Source organism: Bidens hawaiensis, unplaced genomic scaffold (genome assembly GCF_021521415.1).
Source record: "Bidens hawaiensis isolate Kalapana, Puna unplaced genomic scaffold, B.hawaiensis_p1.1 tig00009543_1, whole genome shotgun sequence".
In the NCBI taxonomy this organism is placed as follows: domain Eukaryota; kingdom Viridiplantae; phylum Streptophyta; class Magnoliopsida; order Asterales; family Asteraceae; genus Bidens; species Bidens hawaiensis.
In genome coordinates this window covers 425,524-443,589 of record NW_027491711.1, presented here as the reverse complement: position 1 = coordinate 443,589, position 18,066 = coordinate 425,524, and the positions used below count along the sequence as shown (strand labels likewise).

The 18,066-nt window shown below is 34.2% G+C and overlaps 2 protein-coding genes across 2 annotated transcripts; one reads left to right on the top strand and one right to left on the bottom strand.

Moving 5' to 3' along the window:
- The first annotated feature begins 5,240 nt into the window (after positions 1-5,240).
- Positions 5,241-11,506, top strand: LOC143532803 (alpha-L-fucosidase 1-like). Its single transcript, XM_077027747.1, has 3 exons — positions 5,241-5,940; positions 6,024-6,263; positions 10,789-11,506. Exons 1-3 carry the CDS (start codon positions 5,399-5,401, stop codon positions 11,492-11,494), a joined length of 1,488 nt encoding a protein of 495 aa, XP_076883862.1. The 5' UTR covers positions 5,241-5,398; the 3' UTR covers positions 11,495-11,506.
- Positions 11,507-11,993: 487 nt separating this feature from the next.
- On the bottom strand, positions 11,994-15,035 carry LOC143532827 (cytochrome P450 704C1-like). Its single transcript, XM_077027763.1, has 5 exons — positions 14,685-15,035; positions 13,633-14,133; positions 12,588-12,923; positions 12,313-12,513; positions 11,994-12,220 (listed from the first exon to the last, which is right to left on the bottom strand). The coding sequence occupies exons 1-5, from the start codon at positions 15,033-15,035 to the stop codon at positions 12,038-12,040; spliced, it is 1,572 nt and encodes a 523-aa protein (XP_076883878.1). The 3' UTR covers positions 11,994-12,037.
- Between the last annotated feature and the right edge of the window lie 3,031 nt (positions 15,036-18,066).

Here is an 18,066-nt window from a genome sequence, read left to right as displayed (position 1 = left end):
CTATGGTTATGGGTTTGTAGAATCTTACCTTGGTCTTAACCCGAAACACGATCCGAACCGAAAACTGAACTTTTGTTTAAAGACTTTATTGTTAACTTTTGATTGTAAAACTTAAAGTATTTTTATTTGTACATTATTATACAAGTTCCTTAGTGTTTGGACATGTGGAAACCATCTATGAACTTGTAGTGAGATGGAAACCGAACCAAACCGATTCTTACTCGCTTAAGACACACAAGTGTGTTTTTTTTAAGCCATCAAGACTTGTATATTTCTTTAAAAATAGTTACAAATTGATTTTAAATATTTTCTTAGGTACTTGGAAATGTTGGATCCAACTTGATCTCATAACAAAGTTTGGACCGACAAAACCGAACACTCGCTTAACGTGCGTTGTTAGTTCTAAAACAATGGAACTACATACTTGGTTAAGTCTTATTAAATTTTATTGAGTTATCTCATAACATTCAATATTTTGGAAAGTTGACTTTGGGTTTGACCAATTATCAAGACCCGAACCGACAACCCGAACACTCGATAAAAAAAAACCGTTTTAGTATCTTCATTCCAAAGGGATTTGCATTCTTGCATTTTACCCACCTTATTACTTAACATAGGTTGAGTAAATATTAAGGTTAGATACTTTAACCCGGTTTCGAGCAAACTTACATTTTTAAAGGGTTATTATTATAAATTCTTAAATAGTTACATTTTAAACATTGAACTTTAATTATTTACATTTCTCAACATTTATTTTGTTTAAAAACCTCCAAGACAACCTTTCTAAATTCAAGACTTCTTTTCTTTTTAGGCATTGTGCGTTAAACTCGTCGTTCCGACAAATCTCCAAATTATCATCTTTCAAGTTTACTACTTGAAGGTGAGTACTTCATACCCCATTTTCCATCTTTTATTTTGGGGGGTGACATTTCATACATATTCAAAAAAATGCTTTATATTTGAATCTTAAACCACAAACGTAATTGTATACTTTACCTAAATAATTGCTCGATTTGGTGTTCTATGCTTATATGCCTATGTGTTTATCGATTTTGGTTGGTGGAACTATAAAATCCTAGACTATTTGGCATCCCCTTATAGCAAGGTGGCGTTAACGTAATGCAATTAACGATAACTATAAAATCCTAGACTATTTGGCATCCCCTTATAGCTAGGTGTCACTAATGTGTTTAGCGATATCTATTTATCCAGATTACCACTTTTATTTATCGTTTCGTATGCAAGTTTTGTGGCTATCTTTATTATATACTAATATGATTAAACTTATGAATTGCTCACCAACCTTTGTGTTGACAAACTTTATTTTATGAAATGTTGCAGTTTGCATCTTGGTTGATTTATGATTCTGAAGAAAACGACATCAAAGACCTTAGGATATTAGTAAAAATGAACAATATCAAATTTACCATTATTTTGTGATATCTTGTTTATGGTTATTTTATGGATAATTGTTATGTGATATTTTCGATGTTGTGAAATGAAATGAGTTTATTAAATACTGTTACTTTAATTAGTGTCATGTGCTTATGGACAATCATTACACCTCGGCATGTTCCGCCGCCTTTGATCAGGGTGTGACAATGTCCGATTAAGTGGGGACCACATACGCACCGTGCCTAATTATACCCTAAATGTATCACCTTTGGCATCAAAACACTTGTCAAGTTAAAAAGGAGGACAATATCTACAGTCAATGATGAACTTGTGTCACAATAATTTCAAAATGGAAACGCGATGTAGAGCTTTGCAAATCAATATGATTCCATATCGTGATCATTCTTTGAAAATTAATCAAAGAAAGTACTACGTAAATTAATTTAATATTATTGCTTTTAACTTTAAAATTATTTTTAATTTAATTTTATATTAATTTTTATTTATTTTATTTTATCTCTTAATTTTAATTTTATTTTTATTTTTTTTTTGTCTTCTTTTATTATGTTTTGTTTTGACTCAAAAGATCGATCGTGCAAATGTTAACAGTTACGGACCAACAAAAGAAAATATTATAAACAATCTAGTGCTTGGATTTAGTGGGTAACTGTTTTTCGGGTTTGAAAATGCAAATATTTTTAAAGACCGAGGACTGAGAGTGTATTTTCGGTGAATACTCACGATGTTTTGACCTTATCGCGAGATAGGTTGACCCTATATATAAGGGAAACCTAAAATATCTTTCACTATTCACCAAAATCTTTTGAGTTTTCACTCTCTCCTCTCTCAAATCTTCAAACCTTCAAAACCCAGACCTTCTTCAAATCTTCATAGCATCCGGCCCTCATAATCACAAATATACCGTTGAATCCAGAGTATCCACCTTCGGTATAACATCAAAACTTCATGAATCATTCATCTTCATGTTTTCTGGGTTCTCATGGATCGAGACGACGGTTCAGATGAGCCGTCGGGTCGATTCATGATTGATCTTCATATGAAATTGGTTAATATGTTATGAATAATCTGTTTTTGGACTTGAAAATCTTGAGTATCATCATTAAGTATTGGCATTAGGGTTGTTTGTATAAAGTTTGTAGATTTAAGTTCTTGTTCATATTTTCTAAGGACAAATTGACCTAGTAATCATAGGAGCTTCAAGTTCAAACCTTCCAGAAACCTAATTCGCATAAAGGCGATCTTGAGTAAAGAAAGAAGTGGACAAAAAGGGGCTAAGTACAGGTTTTCGCATGAAAGAGTCTTTCGCTGCGCTTGACCATGCGAAGCGAAACACTTTCTGTTTCGCTTCGCTTGACCATGCGAAGCGAAACAATGTCTCATGCGAAAAACTCATACTTAGCAAATTTTTCAAAAACCCAAACACAATGCAACTGATCTGTTTTTACTCAAACACACTGTTTGGACTTGTGGACTGTTTTGAACTTAATCTTTGTACATTATGATCCAATTGACTTATAGATTGTCTAAAATTAACTTATTAACTTATTACATCTAGAATGTACATAATGGTAGTATTAAATCTAACTTATCTAATATATAAATTATTAAAGTCCATGTACATATCTAGTTTGTTTTGGTCTGTCTTAATGATGATTCTCATGATCTTTTGATTTTCAATTTCAGGGTCATAACAACTTTTGTGCTCTAGCGTTGCCTAAGGCTAAGGCTGACAAGGTATTCACTCCTATGGTAAAGAGGCTCAGGCAATCGCCCCTTGCATATGCCATCACTGTAGATCCAGCCATCTATTACAAGTGGATCTTAGATTTTTGGGCATTCGCCAGGTTGCAGATGATTCTCTATCATTTACAATGACTGTTGCAAGACAAGAATTGACTGTCACAGAAGATGACATTAGAAGAGTGTTAAAAATCGATGACTAGCCCAACTACAAGTATGAGAGAGGAAACAAAAAGATGCTGGAAGGTTTCGTTGCACAAATGGGGTATGACACAGAATGGAAGAGCTTAGAAAAGAGCCATCTGTCACCATATTGGAGATTCCTCTTCCATATCATTACTCATTGTTTCACAGATATTAGAGGTGGTTTAGACAGCATGAGCACGGATTGGGTTCGAGTTATGTACGCATTGACCAACAAAGAGAAGTTCAATTACTCAAGACGTATATTCTTGTGCATGCTCGCGAACATCAAGAGTGGGGCCACATGGTTGATATACCCAAGATTCGTGCAGATGTTACTGGATGATATGATCTCAGATGTTCAAAGGCCTGGATTCAAGAAGGCAAAGTAGAAGAAGTCTCACCCAGAGCCATTTCACGTTCACGAGATTAAGAAATCAATTTTTGGTGTGCTGTTGAGCACCAAGGGCAGAGGTCATCAGTATACAGGACCACGACCTGTTGTAGGTCCCGATTCGGGTGGATCTAACAACGTCTTTGGATCAACCTAACTTAGTGCTAGCGGAAATCACACTAAGAAACCAAGAGGTCTCGGATCTTGAGTTTATTTTCGGTCAAGGAAAGGAGAGGTTAAAGAGAGAGAGAAAAATGATAGAGTTCTTACAAAAGGTTTTCTTTTGTATATTAAACTTCAACAACCTTACTTCTCATGGCATGCTTCCTATTTATAGGGAAGCATGCATGAGAAGTAAAGTATTTCAAATGTCCAATGGGCTTCTTTATAATGGACCGTGGCCCAACAATGTACAAAATGACCCATCGGCCCAAATACATAACTTAATCAATACAAAAGACTAACTATACAGAACAGGGCCTAACACTATAGGTTAGAAACACGTGTATCACACAAGCTTGATTATTAAAAGGTCTCACTCTTGTAAGTACCAACATACTTTCTTCAGATATTACTATCTTGATAAGACTCAAGTCTCAACATAAATTTCCAAAGTCCTTTAGATCATTGCAATGGCAGTGCCTGCAACCTTGCTTGGAATTTCTTTAGTGTAGAGAGTTACGCATGCCTCCATTTCCTTGTAGCTAAACTATATGTAAAGCAAATTAGTAATTTTTGGGAAACCAAATCACATGTTCACTTGCCTATTCAATCACAAAACATAAGTTAATATATCACATACTGCATGCATGCTTACACATATCTTCAATTTAGCTCACATATTCCACATCCTGCCCCCTAAACATACATAAGAAACTCTAGTGATGTTAAAAATGTTGAGGCTCCCACATCATAAGCCCTACTGGAGTATCACACGGTCTCTATCCTAATTAATATACAAAGAACTAATTAATTTAAAAACAAAAACTATTTCACTTAAATACATTAAGAAGTTGTCTGGTAGTCTCTTAACAATCATTAAGATGCTACCTCTTATTGGTTTATAGTCTTTTAATGGTTAAGAGGTAGCATTAAGTTAATGGTTTATAGCCTATTAATGATTAAGAGGTAGCCTTAAGTCGACTTAAGGCTACCACTTAACTATTAAAATCCTATGAACCGTTAAAAGGTAGCCTATTAATGACTATTAAAAGGCTACCAAAAAGCACCTAGCTAAATTGTTTGATTACCAATGAGTTATGGTTTATTGCCAAAGGCAAAACCTTTAACACCTTGGATTAGGAGGGAGGGTTTGCCGGTTTGAAAAGTCTTGAGTTCAAATCTCACATGTACATACGACAAGAATTAAAAGAAATTTGTCAAAAATGGCTTAATTATAAATCAATATATGGCTTTCAAGCAGCAAGATAATAAATGAAAAATACTTGAAATGTTGTAATAAGAAGAAAGATATATACGATGCATGTTATAAAAATGATACCCCGTGAATGCATGTGCAACAAATAACGTAAACGACAACATCCAACACTTTACAAAACTAAATTCCATTCACTAGTTTTCTTCCTTTCATCCCCTTTCTTTTTAGCTTTGTCCCCCACTCCATTATTTATACCACCACCATCACCCACCACATCACCGCCACCGATGGCCAATCTCTACCACCTTTTATTCTACTCTCTCATTATACTATCCAATTTCCTTCCATCCCACCAATACCAATTTGCCACCACACCGCCATTACCGGTCCTGCCGCTCCCATCATACTCTCAACTCAAATGGCAACAAAGAGAGATAATCTTCTTCCATCATTTTGGTGTCAACACATTCACCAATTCCGAATGGGGCACCGGGAAAGAAAGCCCGAAAATATTCAACCCAAAAGGCCTTAACACGACCCAATGGGTCGATGTGGCAGTTCAGACTGGTGTTTCGCTCTCTATCTTAACAGCGAAACACCATGATGGGTTCTGCCTTTGGCCTTCAAAATACACAGACCACTCGGTCATAGGAAGCCCATTGCAACACGGGCATGCGGATGTTGTAAAAGAGTTCGCCAACGCCGCAAGGGCAGGAGGAATGGATATTGGTCTCTATTTGTCACCATGGGATCGCCATGATTTTAGATATGGTAAAACTATAGCTTATAATGAATATTATATGGCACAGTTACAAGAACTACTCAAAAAGTAAGATTTATTATAACTTTATAACATTATGATATGATACTGTAACATTATTAAATTATATAACTTGTTTGGTGCATGTCTAGATATGGAAGTGTGAGTGAGATATGGTTTGATGGGGCAAAAGGTCCAAATGCACCAAACATGAGTTACTTTTTTAATGATTGGTTTTCAATGGTGGGGGAGTTACAAAGCACTATCAATATATTTTCCGACGCTGGTCCCGGAGTCCGGTGGGTCGGAAATGAAAAAGGGTTTGCCGGAAGTACGTGTTGGTCCACTATTAATCGGACATCTCTATCCATTGGCAATGCAAGCATCGTCGAGTAAGTTTTGATATATATTTATTTATTTAAGTGCTATTGCATTGTTGATATTAGGGACAAAACCGAGGCCATCTTACATAATAGGACACTACACTAACGTTGCTAATTACTTTAATATTAATCATTATGAATGTTTTCCTAACTGGACAATTTATTGACAATTATGTAAGATATGTGTCTATATATGATTTAAAAGAAAGTTAGACTAGTTATTTTGTGCTAATTTACAATGCAACTCAATAGGTATACAAAATATATATGGAAATCTAGATTAATCATCAGCTCCAACAAAATGTCGTATTTGTCGTTTCAACTTGTCCAAGTCATAGCTAATCAAACTACTTTAAAGTAGGGACTTTAAGGGTACTTAATTAACCGAATCTGTTGTCTTGACGGTTTTCGATCTGACTGGTCCGATTCTAAGGACACTAGTAAATGTAGCATAAAAATATTATTATAAGAGATTTCATATATTTTATAAACATCTAAGAAGGGCATGTGATGAGTTTTTTTCATTTTAAGAGTTTTGTATGTTTCTATTTCTGTAATAAAGCACTTCATACATTCACTTTAAGTAATAATAATTTTTTAAGGTAAAATTATCTTTTGCAAAAACGAAGAATTTATTAGTATGCATTATTTAACAATGCATATCTTTTTCTTTTTTGAATGGCATTAACAATGCATATCTAATTCTCTACATTAGGTAATGTATATTTAATTAATTACATTTTTTTTAACAACAAAACCTTTTTTACCCCAGCCCTTTAAATATACACCTCCCCCCTTAGTATTAAACTTGAGCATCCGCCAAAATAGGTAACACCTCTTATCCCATGCGTATTGATGCTCGCTGCGAGCTTTGTTTTGGGGTAAAACGAGGCACACGCCACCCCTCCCTCGTTGTGATGCTCGTTTTGGGTTGCATTATTGTATATACAACAGTGGCTTGTGAGATAGAAGGAAGAAATGGTAATGATTGCAAGGTGTTTTGAGGCTTTTTTTCACTACGTCATTTTTTACAAAACTAGTCATTGCTGACTGGGACACTACGTGTAAGACAACCCTCATTTGTGCTTAGTTACCATATGCATTGTCTTACCATCGGCCAAGGCCTCGGTGGCAATTCACCACATAATAATAATAATAATAGCCAAATATAGTCAGTGTTTAAGATAAGTCGCTAAACCCGAGTAGACGTCAGGTTAGATTTAACTTTTATGATCCGTCGTGAAGCGCGGGCTACCCATCGTGAAAAAAGACAAAAGGCGATATCTCTATTTTAGATTACTTCATCATTATCATCATCATCGTACTCAATATATTCCACCAATAGCAAAACTATTGTAGGGTCTGAGGAGGATAAGATGTAGACAACCTTACATCTACTTTATAGGAATGCTGCTTCCAGCGAGACTCCTGGCTGATCAATAGTGGTTTTTCATTAAGCCTTAGACATTAGGCACATAACACTCAACCATCAGGGTAAGATCTAGACAACCTTACTTGAATATATTAAATGTTTGCGAGTTGATCATTCTTTGCACCGTCATCGTTCATATATTATTTAAGTAAGCACATATTCGTTTGTAGAATCGTTTTTAATAACATATCTTGGCGTTTGCTTGTCCTCGTACTAATTAGTAATTAATACTAATCTATGATTGTTGGCAGTTGGCACTGATGCAATCTTAACAAAAAAAATATTAAAAGAAATGGCATAGACCACAACAAAATCTAATATAATATAACTCTAGTATTTATAAATCACAAGAGAAAATAGGGGTTTTTTTTAAACATATCGTATTGTTTAATTTGAGAATTATTTACAAACGATAAAGTATAAGTCGATTACGAAAGTTATCAAACTATGAGTAAATTACAAAAAAACATTCTTTATCTTTGTACATACTTGCATTTTGGTCATGTATTTTTAATAATGAAACTATACGTCACTTATATAAGTGTTTTGTAACATATTAGATCATTTATATTAACCGGAGTTAATTTTTTATAGTCAAATAAATGACATGCTGGTCTTTTTACTATTTTTGTAATTTTAAAAAGTTTGATCTACTGATTATTTTAGTTTATATATTTATAAATTATAATTGCTTATATATATATATATATGTATATATATCTATAATTTTTATACAACATAATATATTTTATTTAATTATTTATCATCATAATTTTATATGTAAAAACAATTTTTATATAAAATTATATTTAACACATTAAGTTAAAATATATATTTTGGCATTTACAACATTAACCCTGTATAATTTAACGTCAATAATTTTTACAAGATAGTTTTATATAAATCTAAAAGTTTTCCATAAATGTTTGTTTATAGTTAAAAAAATATTTCTTAAAGAACGGACATGAAAAATAAAATATGTTCATTCAAGTATCCATGTGGGTCCTTGTATTCGGTTAAACATCTAATCTAACTTTACTAATAAAAGAAAATAATAAGGATGGTGTGTCAATCTCATATTCATTGTTGGTCTAATCTATCCTCTCATTCATTTTACCTATTCATGGGTTATGGGCAAAACTATTTTGACAAATGGGTTATAATTTCCTTTCTAATCTTTCATCTCATTCATCCTATCTATCCATAGGTCATCGGTCAAAATAATTTTAGAAAATGAGTTATAATTTCCTTTATAATTCTCTAATTCCTCATCTTATTTATCTTACATATCCATTGGTCACGGGTCAAACAATTTTAACAAATGGGTTATAATTTCCCTTCTAATTTTCCAATATCTCATCTCATTCATTATAGTTATTCATGGGTAATGAGTCAAAACAATTTTGACAAATATTGTATATTATTGAAATAGGTTATCTCATTCTAATTTGTAAATTTGAGATTATAGACCTCTTGCTATTTGTAGTATTTATTTTATTTTCTTCTTACCTTTAATTTTGTTCTTTTCCTTCAAAAAACGTACCTTATTTATTTTTATTATTTAACAAATCCCGTCTAATACACGGGTTCAAAAGCTAGTCAACAAATAAACATATACAAACTTCGATGGTTTCATCCGTTTTATCTATCTTATATAATTTAACTTTAATAACTTTTTGACGGACTGCATATATATATTTATAATTTTTTCACACACATGTGCGCAAGCACGTACACGCTCATTTCTACACGAAGAAAACCAAAGAAGAAAATTTGTTGGTTAGTCCTTCGAACTCATTCGCGGTAAATCTTAAGCGTTTGAACACAATCAACAAATAAACATAATCAGGGTTGTTTGTGTCTATTTGTTTAAGATTAATCGAATAAACATCATACGAACACAAATAAATAGACGAACAGATTTTGTTTTCCGTTTTGTTCGTTAACAAATATTGTTCGTGTATGGATTTAATATATATATATATATATATATATATAAATGAAGGTGTAAGAAAGAATACAAATATATAAACTATATATAAGCTGCCATAAAACATACATACCTGTATACCTTTCTTTTTATTTTATTTTTCTTTAATCTTATGTAATAAAGTAAACTACTAACTCTATAACTTTGTAATATATATACGTGATAGTACCCAACACATGATAAGTAATCAGGTACCCGATGAGTTTAAAGCCGAATGTGAGACACGATTTTAAAATCGAATACAAGAGTGAATTATCTATCAATACCATCCTATATGCAGTGGCGGACTCAGGATTTTTTGTCAATGGGGTCCCAATTTTTTCGGTTTACAAATTTTTTCGGGTCGGTCGTTATTCGGGTCGGGTCGAGGCGAGGAACATAATAAAACACGGAACTATGGTGTCATTGGAAACGAGTAAGTAGAAAGAATCTACATTAGAAACTAGATGAAACATACACTTTTAATTCATACCCGAAAAACATGAACGTAATCTATATATATGGTCTTACATAATTGACCAAAACATGAAAAAATAACTCTAACACAAATAAATGATTAATTATAATATACATACACAAGGTAAATAATAAAAGAATATGCAAAATCCATGTTAACATTATATATGTTGCATGGTGATAATGACTATATGAGAGAAACTAACAAAAAGCACAAATACCCTAACTGAATAACTAAGACTAGGATATTAAAAAAACAACAAAAAAAGGAGTATGGTGGGGCTTGAACCTACAACCTCTCACAAGTAAAATAAGGGACTTTCCACTGTACCAGTTCAATCCTAATAGTATGGGTTCCAAGTATTAATTTTTATGGAGTCCTTACAAAATTTAATATTGTCTCTAAGTAATTTTTAAAAAACATTGGTGTCCCGGGACCCCGATCGGACCTATGTGGGTCCGCCCCTGCCTATATGCATGTTCACTTATCTTTAAATTCATATAAAATTTTCTGATTTGATACCGTATGAACCCAAGACCCTACATATAAGTGGTCACATTCATAATTATTGGTACTTACATGACTTTATATCAAAGGCCAGCTCTTTATTTAACATTAATGGAATCTGATTAATAAAGTTAACTTGGTGACACAGCTATCTGGCCACCGGGGATCCAAAGGGGACCGATTGGCTACCAGCTGAATGCGATGTCTCTATCAGACCCGGTTGGTTTTGGCACAAAACCGAGTCACCGAAAAAACTCAGTGAACTCCTCAAAATCTACTACAACTCTGTCGGCCGCAACTGCGTCTTGTTACTCAACGTGCCACCCAACACCACCGGACTAATCTCCCAAAACGACATTCAACGTTTGAAGGAATTCAAAGACGCACTTGACACAATATTTACAAAAAATTTAGCGGAAACATGTTCGGTAAAAGCAAGTAGTGTCCGGGGTGGACAAGACAGTGGGCTCGGGCCAGAACAGGTTTTGGACAACGATCATTTATGGACGTATTGGGCCCCGGATAATAATAATAATAATAATAATAATAATAATAATAATAAAAAGGAGCATTGGATTGAATTGACTGCGGCAAACGAAGGTGTGAGGTTCAACGTTGTCAGGATTCAAGAGGCGATTGGGCTGGGACAGAGGATTAAAAGGCATGAAGTGTACGTTGATAACAAAAGGGTTGCGAAAGGGACCACTATCGGGTATAAGAAGCTACATAGGCTCGAAAATGGGGTGGTGAGCGGGCATCGGGTGAGGATACGGGTAGTTAGTTCGAAAGAGGTTCCTTTGATATCTTCTGTTGGACTTCACTTTGATCCGTTTTGGAATCCAGTTGGAAGATAAAAACAAGTTCAATTTGTTCGTTTATAAAGTAATTTTGACATCATAAATTAATGAATGCAATGTGATGGATACCCATTTTATGATGCTAAATAGAACATACCACTTCACAGTTCACATTGAAGATACAACTTAACGTATATGAAAATATATAACTTTTAAAAAGAGTGAATACCCGTGATTAAATTGTACGAAATTGTAAAAATGATACGTGAAACGATAATTATTAGGGTCTGTATATTTAGCCCATAGTATCCTGACCCGTTGGTTGGGTCTACCCACAGTATTCCGGTCTATGTAGCAAGTTATGTGAAATGCATCCTAAATCACTACCAATCACATGTTCAGTAGTTAGGCTATATACTTTTGAGGGCCACGCTCTTTTGAGAGTGAAATGTAGCGACATCTGGCATTTACACTCAGTGACAATCAACTAATGTCTCATAATACTCATTCAGTCATTTGCTCACTTCCTCAATTATAACCGAAGAGTTATTTAGATTCAACCAAATAGAAGCTGAAATCAGTAACCTTCCATTGTTGCTGTTAGAAACGAGGAAAAGCATACAAATGAAGCCCTTCATCCATATGAAGATTGAACATGGTTCTATACCTAACTTGTTTACTTTCATCCACTAGTTTGAACTTGAAGAAGTAAACAAGAAATGCAGCTAGTATCTTCATTTGCCTGTAAGCAAATTCCTTCCCTAAGCATATCCTTGGCCCACCCTAAACATACCAAAAAATAAAAACAAGCAAACATTGTCTCAATATCCCAAAATAAACCATAACAATCCTCAAACTGGTCACTGATTACATACCTGAAAAGCAGTGAACTTGAAAGGACTTTCAGGTTGAAAAACACCATTGTTGAGCCATCTTTCTGGTCTAAAAACCTCTGCATCTTGTCCCCAAATGTATGTCATCCGTCCCATTGGATAAGCCATATAACCTACACCATCCCCTTTCTTGATCTTGAATCCATCAGGAAGAACATCATCTTTTTCTGCACTCTTCCCATCCTGATAGAGCGATTCATGGTTGATTTGTAAAAGAATATATATATATAAGTTTTTTATTAATGAGCAAAACTTACTAAAGGGACTGCAGGATAGAGCCTGAGAGTCTCTGTCAGTGATGCATGAAGATAATGCATGTTTTGAAGCGCGGATTCGGTCAACTTGAGTGCGAAGTCGTCGATAGATGTATCCTTATTAGCTTCAGTGACTGATATAACTTCTTGTCCAATCTTTTCTTGAATTAATGGATGCTTGCAAAGCATGTAAAAGAACCATGCGAGAGTGCTTGCAGATGTATCCTTTCCTGCGATCACAAAAGTTAGTGATATATCTCTCAAATACTCATCGCTCATGTTCTCTCGATCGATTTCACTTTCCATTAAAAACCTTGACAAAATATCTTCTTTATCTCTCTTTTACCATAAAAAAAAGTCAAACGAACAAACAAACGTACCTTGCAAAAGCCTACTCACAACATGAAAATAGACATCTCGACCCATATTTTTACAAAAAATATAGACATTAACTTCTAACCCTTTCAAATAAAAATATCAATAACAACCAATAGAGAAATGCCACATAAGTGAACTGACTAAGTAAGCTGAAATTTAGCCACCTTAGAGAAGTACAACGGATCCACAAAATAAATTAACCAACAATATATAGCATAAAACGCGTAAAGTATCAACTGTATCTTAGATAATTTTGAAAAGCGTCAGTTGGATATTAATCGAATCAGCAAAGCGTTGAATCAATCTTAGTCGACTCTGTAAAGCACCGATGAATCTTAGTCGGTGCTTTTCTGAGTGTGCTACAATTCAGTTGACACATTACATGCATTATGCTATTATTGGGTTACTTTATGGACGTTATTGTGTGTTTCAAATATTTTTGTGTCGACTAAATTTCAGACCATTAGCCGCTGTGCTTAATTGACCTTGTCTGGACTGTTGGTTTTGTTTCGGATATGCTAGTCAACGCCTATTTTTTAAATTCTAAAATTCAAAGCCGACCTTTGCAAAATATTAGGTCAAAACGCCTGTTTTAGTAGTAAAATCACCCTGAAAATAATAAAAAAGCCAACAAAATAATTAATTGATTTGAATAGAAAAGGATACGCACATAAAGATCTTTGTTTTTCATCTGGTCCCTCTTATTATTTATCAACTCATAAACAAAATTGTCAATGATCCTGATGTTATCCTTAAGAGCAGCTTCAGAACCAATATTAAGAAACCTCTTCACCCTCCATAAAAGATCAACAAATCGCCAATACACTAAACCGTTTGAATCATCAAATGCTTTCATAAACCGGTTACTAGCCTCATCTGACCCGGACAGAGTGTCAAGATCAAACCCGAATCCCACCTTAAATATCGAGTCTAGAGTTGATTTCATTAGCAAATCTTGCAAATTCATGGCTTTCTCAGTAGCTGCTATTAAAGAAATCTTTTCCACTAGTTTAACAGTGCTTGACTTGAAGATAACAGTGTTAAAATCTCGTAAGACTTTAGTTGAAAACTCAAAGCTTGCAAGCTTTCGTTGATGGCGCCATTTAGCTCCATCCACCGCGAAAATCCCGTTTCCAAAAAGATCTTTTATTATACCAATATTGTACTCACCCTGTCAATAAAAAAAAAACAAGCGAACATAAAATAAAATAAAAACATCAAATTAAACTTAGCATGTATAAGTGGTTAATAGGAACCCAATGCACCTGAAACGCGAAAACATATACTAGTCCCAATTAACCGAAACCATAAACCAGTTTACCCAAATCATATATCCGAAATCTTTTTTTGGTCTAGTAAAGCTTCATTCTAGTGGTTTTCATTATGTTGAAAATGAACTTTTCTTTTTATGTATTTTGATTATATTATTTATATTTGTATGGTATAAAGTACGGAATTATCTTTTAAGATTTATATTTTATATCATCTTGAATTTTATGCATTTTAGATATTTCAAACATATTATGATAATAATGATATCTATATAAATTATCATATGCTAGTTTTGTAGTTGTTAAAAACATAAAAATATTTAAAAATAAAATGGAAACAAAAAAAAAATACTTGAATTACCCGATAAATACATGACAGGTATTGGATCAGATGGGATAGTTTATAATCGAGTATGAGACTAGATTACCAATGCCTTAGTGTTATGAATACCTTGGTGTAGTTTGCAAAATTGGTCTTGAGAATGTACTCAACATTCATAGGGTCAACAGTATAGACTTCACTATGTGAAGGTGTGACGAAACGAAAAGTGGGATACTTTCTAGCAAGCGACGTCATATAACCATAAAGTGTTTGGAAGTGTATGAGTTGGTTGGATATTGGTCCAACAACAGGTGGCCGGTGATCACAAGAGATCAATTCTATGAAGTAAGGTACAAGCACCACAGCCAAAAGTACAGCCACAAGGGAAGTAACAAGCCCACTCAGCGCGAGCATTAAAAATGGTGAAGCACAATATCCGGTGAGAAGGAGGATGGTTGTAACAAAGAAGGGAGCCTTCATGGTGGTTATTTGAATGAGCACCTTTTGGTTGTTTCTTTATAAGGGGTTTAAGAAGATAATGCTGGAGATTTGACCTTTATGGTTAAGAATTGAGTATGGGGTCACTTGTTTGTTCTTTTATTTTTGTTTGGTTTCGCATAAACAAAAAGATCATGGATATATAAATGAATTGGCTATATATAATATATTAATGACTATGAAATGGCATGTATGATATTTTTAGTTTTGTGTTGGTATATTTGATATTTTTAATATTTATAAGGGTATATATGAAATTTGTCCATTTATTAAAATGGGTTTCCAGCAAATTTCATACGAAATCCCTTGTAGAAAGATATCTCGTTTTCTAGTGGTGACTATTGTATTCTTCATTACACCAAAACTGCTCCGAGGATCAACCTCTTTACCATTTTCTATAACCACCACAACCACCGTCCAGGGCCGGCCCAATAGTATAGAAAACTAAAGCACTAGCTTTAGGCCTCTAAAATTTAAAGGCCCCATTTTTTAAGAAAAAAAATATATCCATTCCTTTAATGTTCATATTATTATGTACTTAGCATCTTTATCAAATAAGTTTGTTGTGCTGCAATGGTACACATGCATTATGTTTTCTCGGAGGTATAGGTTTGAATCCTGCCGCCATGCTTTTATTATCCCATTTCTGGTAAATTTTCCTAATTCTGTTGTTATATATAATAATTAAGAAGTTTGGTGACGTAAACGTTGTCTCATGTGGTTTGTCAGCCTTTTTATTTGTTTTTTGATTTTAAATTCGTTTCAGTTCGCTGCCGTAAAATACGAGATTTTTTTACCGTTGATACCGTCAAATTGTTCCCGCCAAATTCACGCCAGCTCACGATCGCAACCTAAGGGTTTTTTTTTTTCCCGTGAGATTTTTTTGTCCATCAATTCTAGACGAACTTGCGTCAGGTCACGGCCACAGCGCGCATATATTTTTGGTTTTCGCCACGGTCTTTTTTATGTAAATATGTTAAGTTGTTGTATTTTGAGTGTTGACGAATTAACTTATTGCTTTAATTTCGGTGTCGTAACCTGATACCAACCGAACTCGTGTCGGTTCACCACCACAACACATGGTTCTCTGCGTACGATTTAGTGCCGACAACTTTGATTCCAACTGAATTCGTGTTAGTTCGCAAACGCAACGTGCAGGTTTTTTTATCACTTGTTTTGTCCCTCGATTTCAGAATCAACGAATTCGTATCAGTTCACAACTACAACGCTTGTGTTTTTTTGTTCGCCACATTTTTAATATATTTTAAATATGTTAAGTTGTTGTATTTGGATGTGGACGTATTTATGGTTTGCTTTATTTTTGGCTTCGTAACTAGATACCAACCAAAGTGTATCGGTTCGTAACCGCAACGCATGTTTTGTTTTGTTATGTTATGTTAATTTGTTGGATTTGTGCGTTAACAAAGTTATTATTATTTTTTTTTTGGTGGTGGTGGGGGGGGGGGGGGGTTATTACTGGTTTCGTAACCCGACACCAATCGAATTCACCTCGACTCACAGAAGCACCGCACGATTTGATAACTTGTACGCGTACGACTGTCAATAAATCAACCCGGTGCAACGCACCGGGAATCTTCCTGGTTTACTTCTAAAAATACCGTGTATTATAATGGTTTACATTTATTTCTAGATATAAAATGTTGTGTTCTCAATATATTCTATTGAAAAATTATTTCCTAATAAATCAGCAAAGAAAACAATATATACAATAGATGAAGGTAATATTATCTTTAGCGAAGTGCTTGTTCCCTATTTGATTAGAATACTTGCTCATTATTTGATTAGAAAAAACAATTTAGCATGTTGGTTGTTTCGAATGTTTCTATTTAAGAATAATATATTATTATTTTTATGACATACATCATTGAGTTTGATTTTGTAAGAGTTTTTTTATGACATACATCATTGAGTTTGATTTTGTAAGAGGAGAAGAGACAAGAATCACCCACAGTTTCAAAATAATTGACACTCACAACTCACAATTGGTGGACATTCATGAATCGTCAAGGTTTAAAAAGTTAGATTTTTTTTATCTTTCAATTTTTATTTTCACGATTTAAGGTTTCATTTCCTTTCTTTCCGTTGTTGCTAAAGTTATGCTTGATTTTCATTCGATTATGCTTGATTTACGCTTCGCTGATTTTTGGCTTCTTTCCCCCCTAGTTGAATCCGCTAAGTTCAATAGTTCGTTTATGCTAAATGGTCGAACTTGAGTTGGAGTAACTAATACAATGTCCCACGTAACATATTATTGGTTGATTTCATCATATTCCGCATGTTAGGTTCGTAAGGGAAAAAAATATTTTTTTGGAAAAAGACCCCACATATTTTAATCCGCTTTAGGCCTCTAAAACAGTTGGGCCGCCACTGCCACCGCCTCCGCCTCTAGAGAATCTATCATTCCGCCTATCACCACCACCACGTGAGAACCCAGCACCGCCTCCACGTCCACGCGAGAATCCACCACCACCTCCAAATCTTCCCTTCGACTGCTCTTTTTCTTGTAATTGTGGCAGTTCTTTTACCACCTCTAATCTTATACCATAGCATTCTCCTGACTTACATATGCCGTTCACCAGTTTTTTTAAAAAGTATATAAACAAACAAAACATTTTTTACAAATTGATTCTTGTACCAGCAAGAAAAGTTTCCAGATATTCCTCTGCAGATTCGAAAACCGCACCTCGTTGATCAGTCGTCATAGCAAGACCTTGAATCAACTCCACTTTCTCTTAAGGCAGAAACCTTCTCAAAATACCATCTGCAAATCTGATAATGTAATAATGATTTACTCATCATAAATTAACAAACACGGCGCAAAATAATAATAATAAAATGGTTTCTGAAACTCACAATACTCTTGGCAAGTGCCTTAGTAAGCAGTTCTACTGGTGTTAAACCAGAAGAACTTAACAACTCCTAAGCAGCTGACTTGGAAATAGGGATCACACTACACAGTGAAAAATATGTATTCAAATGTCAATAGCTTCTG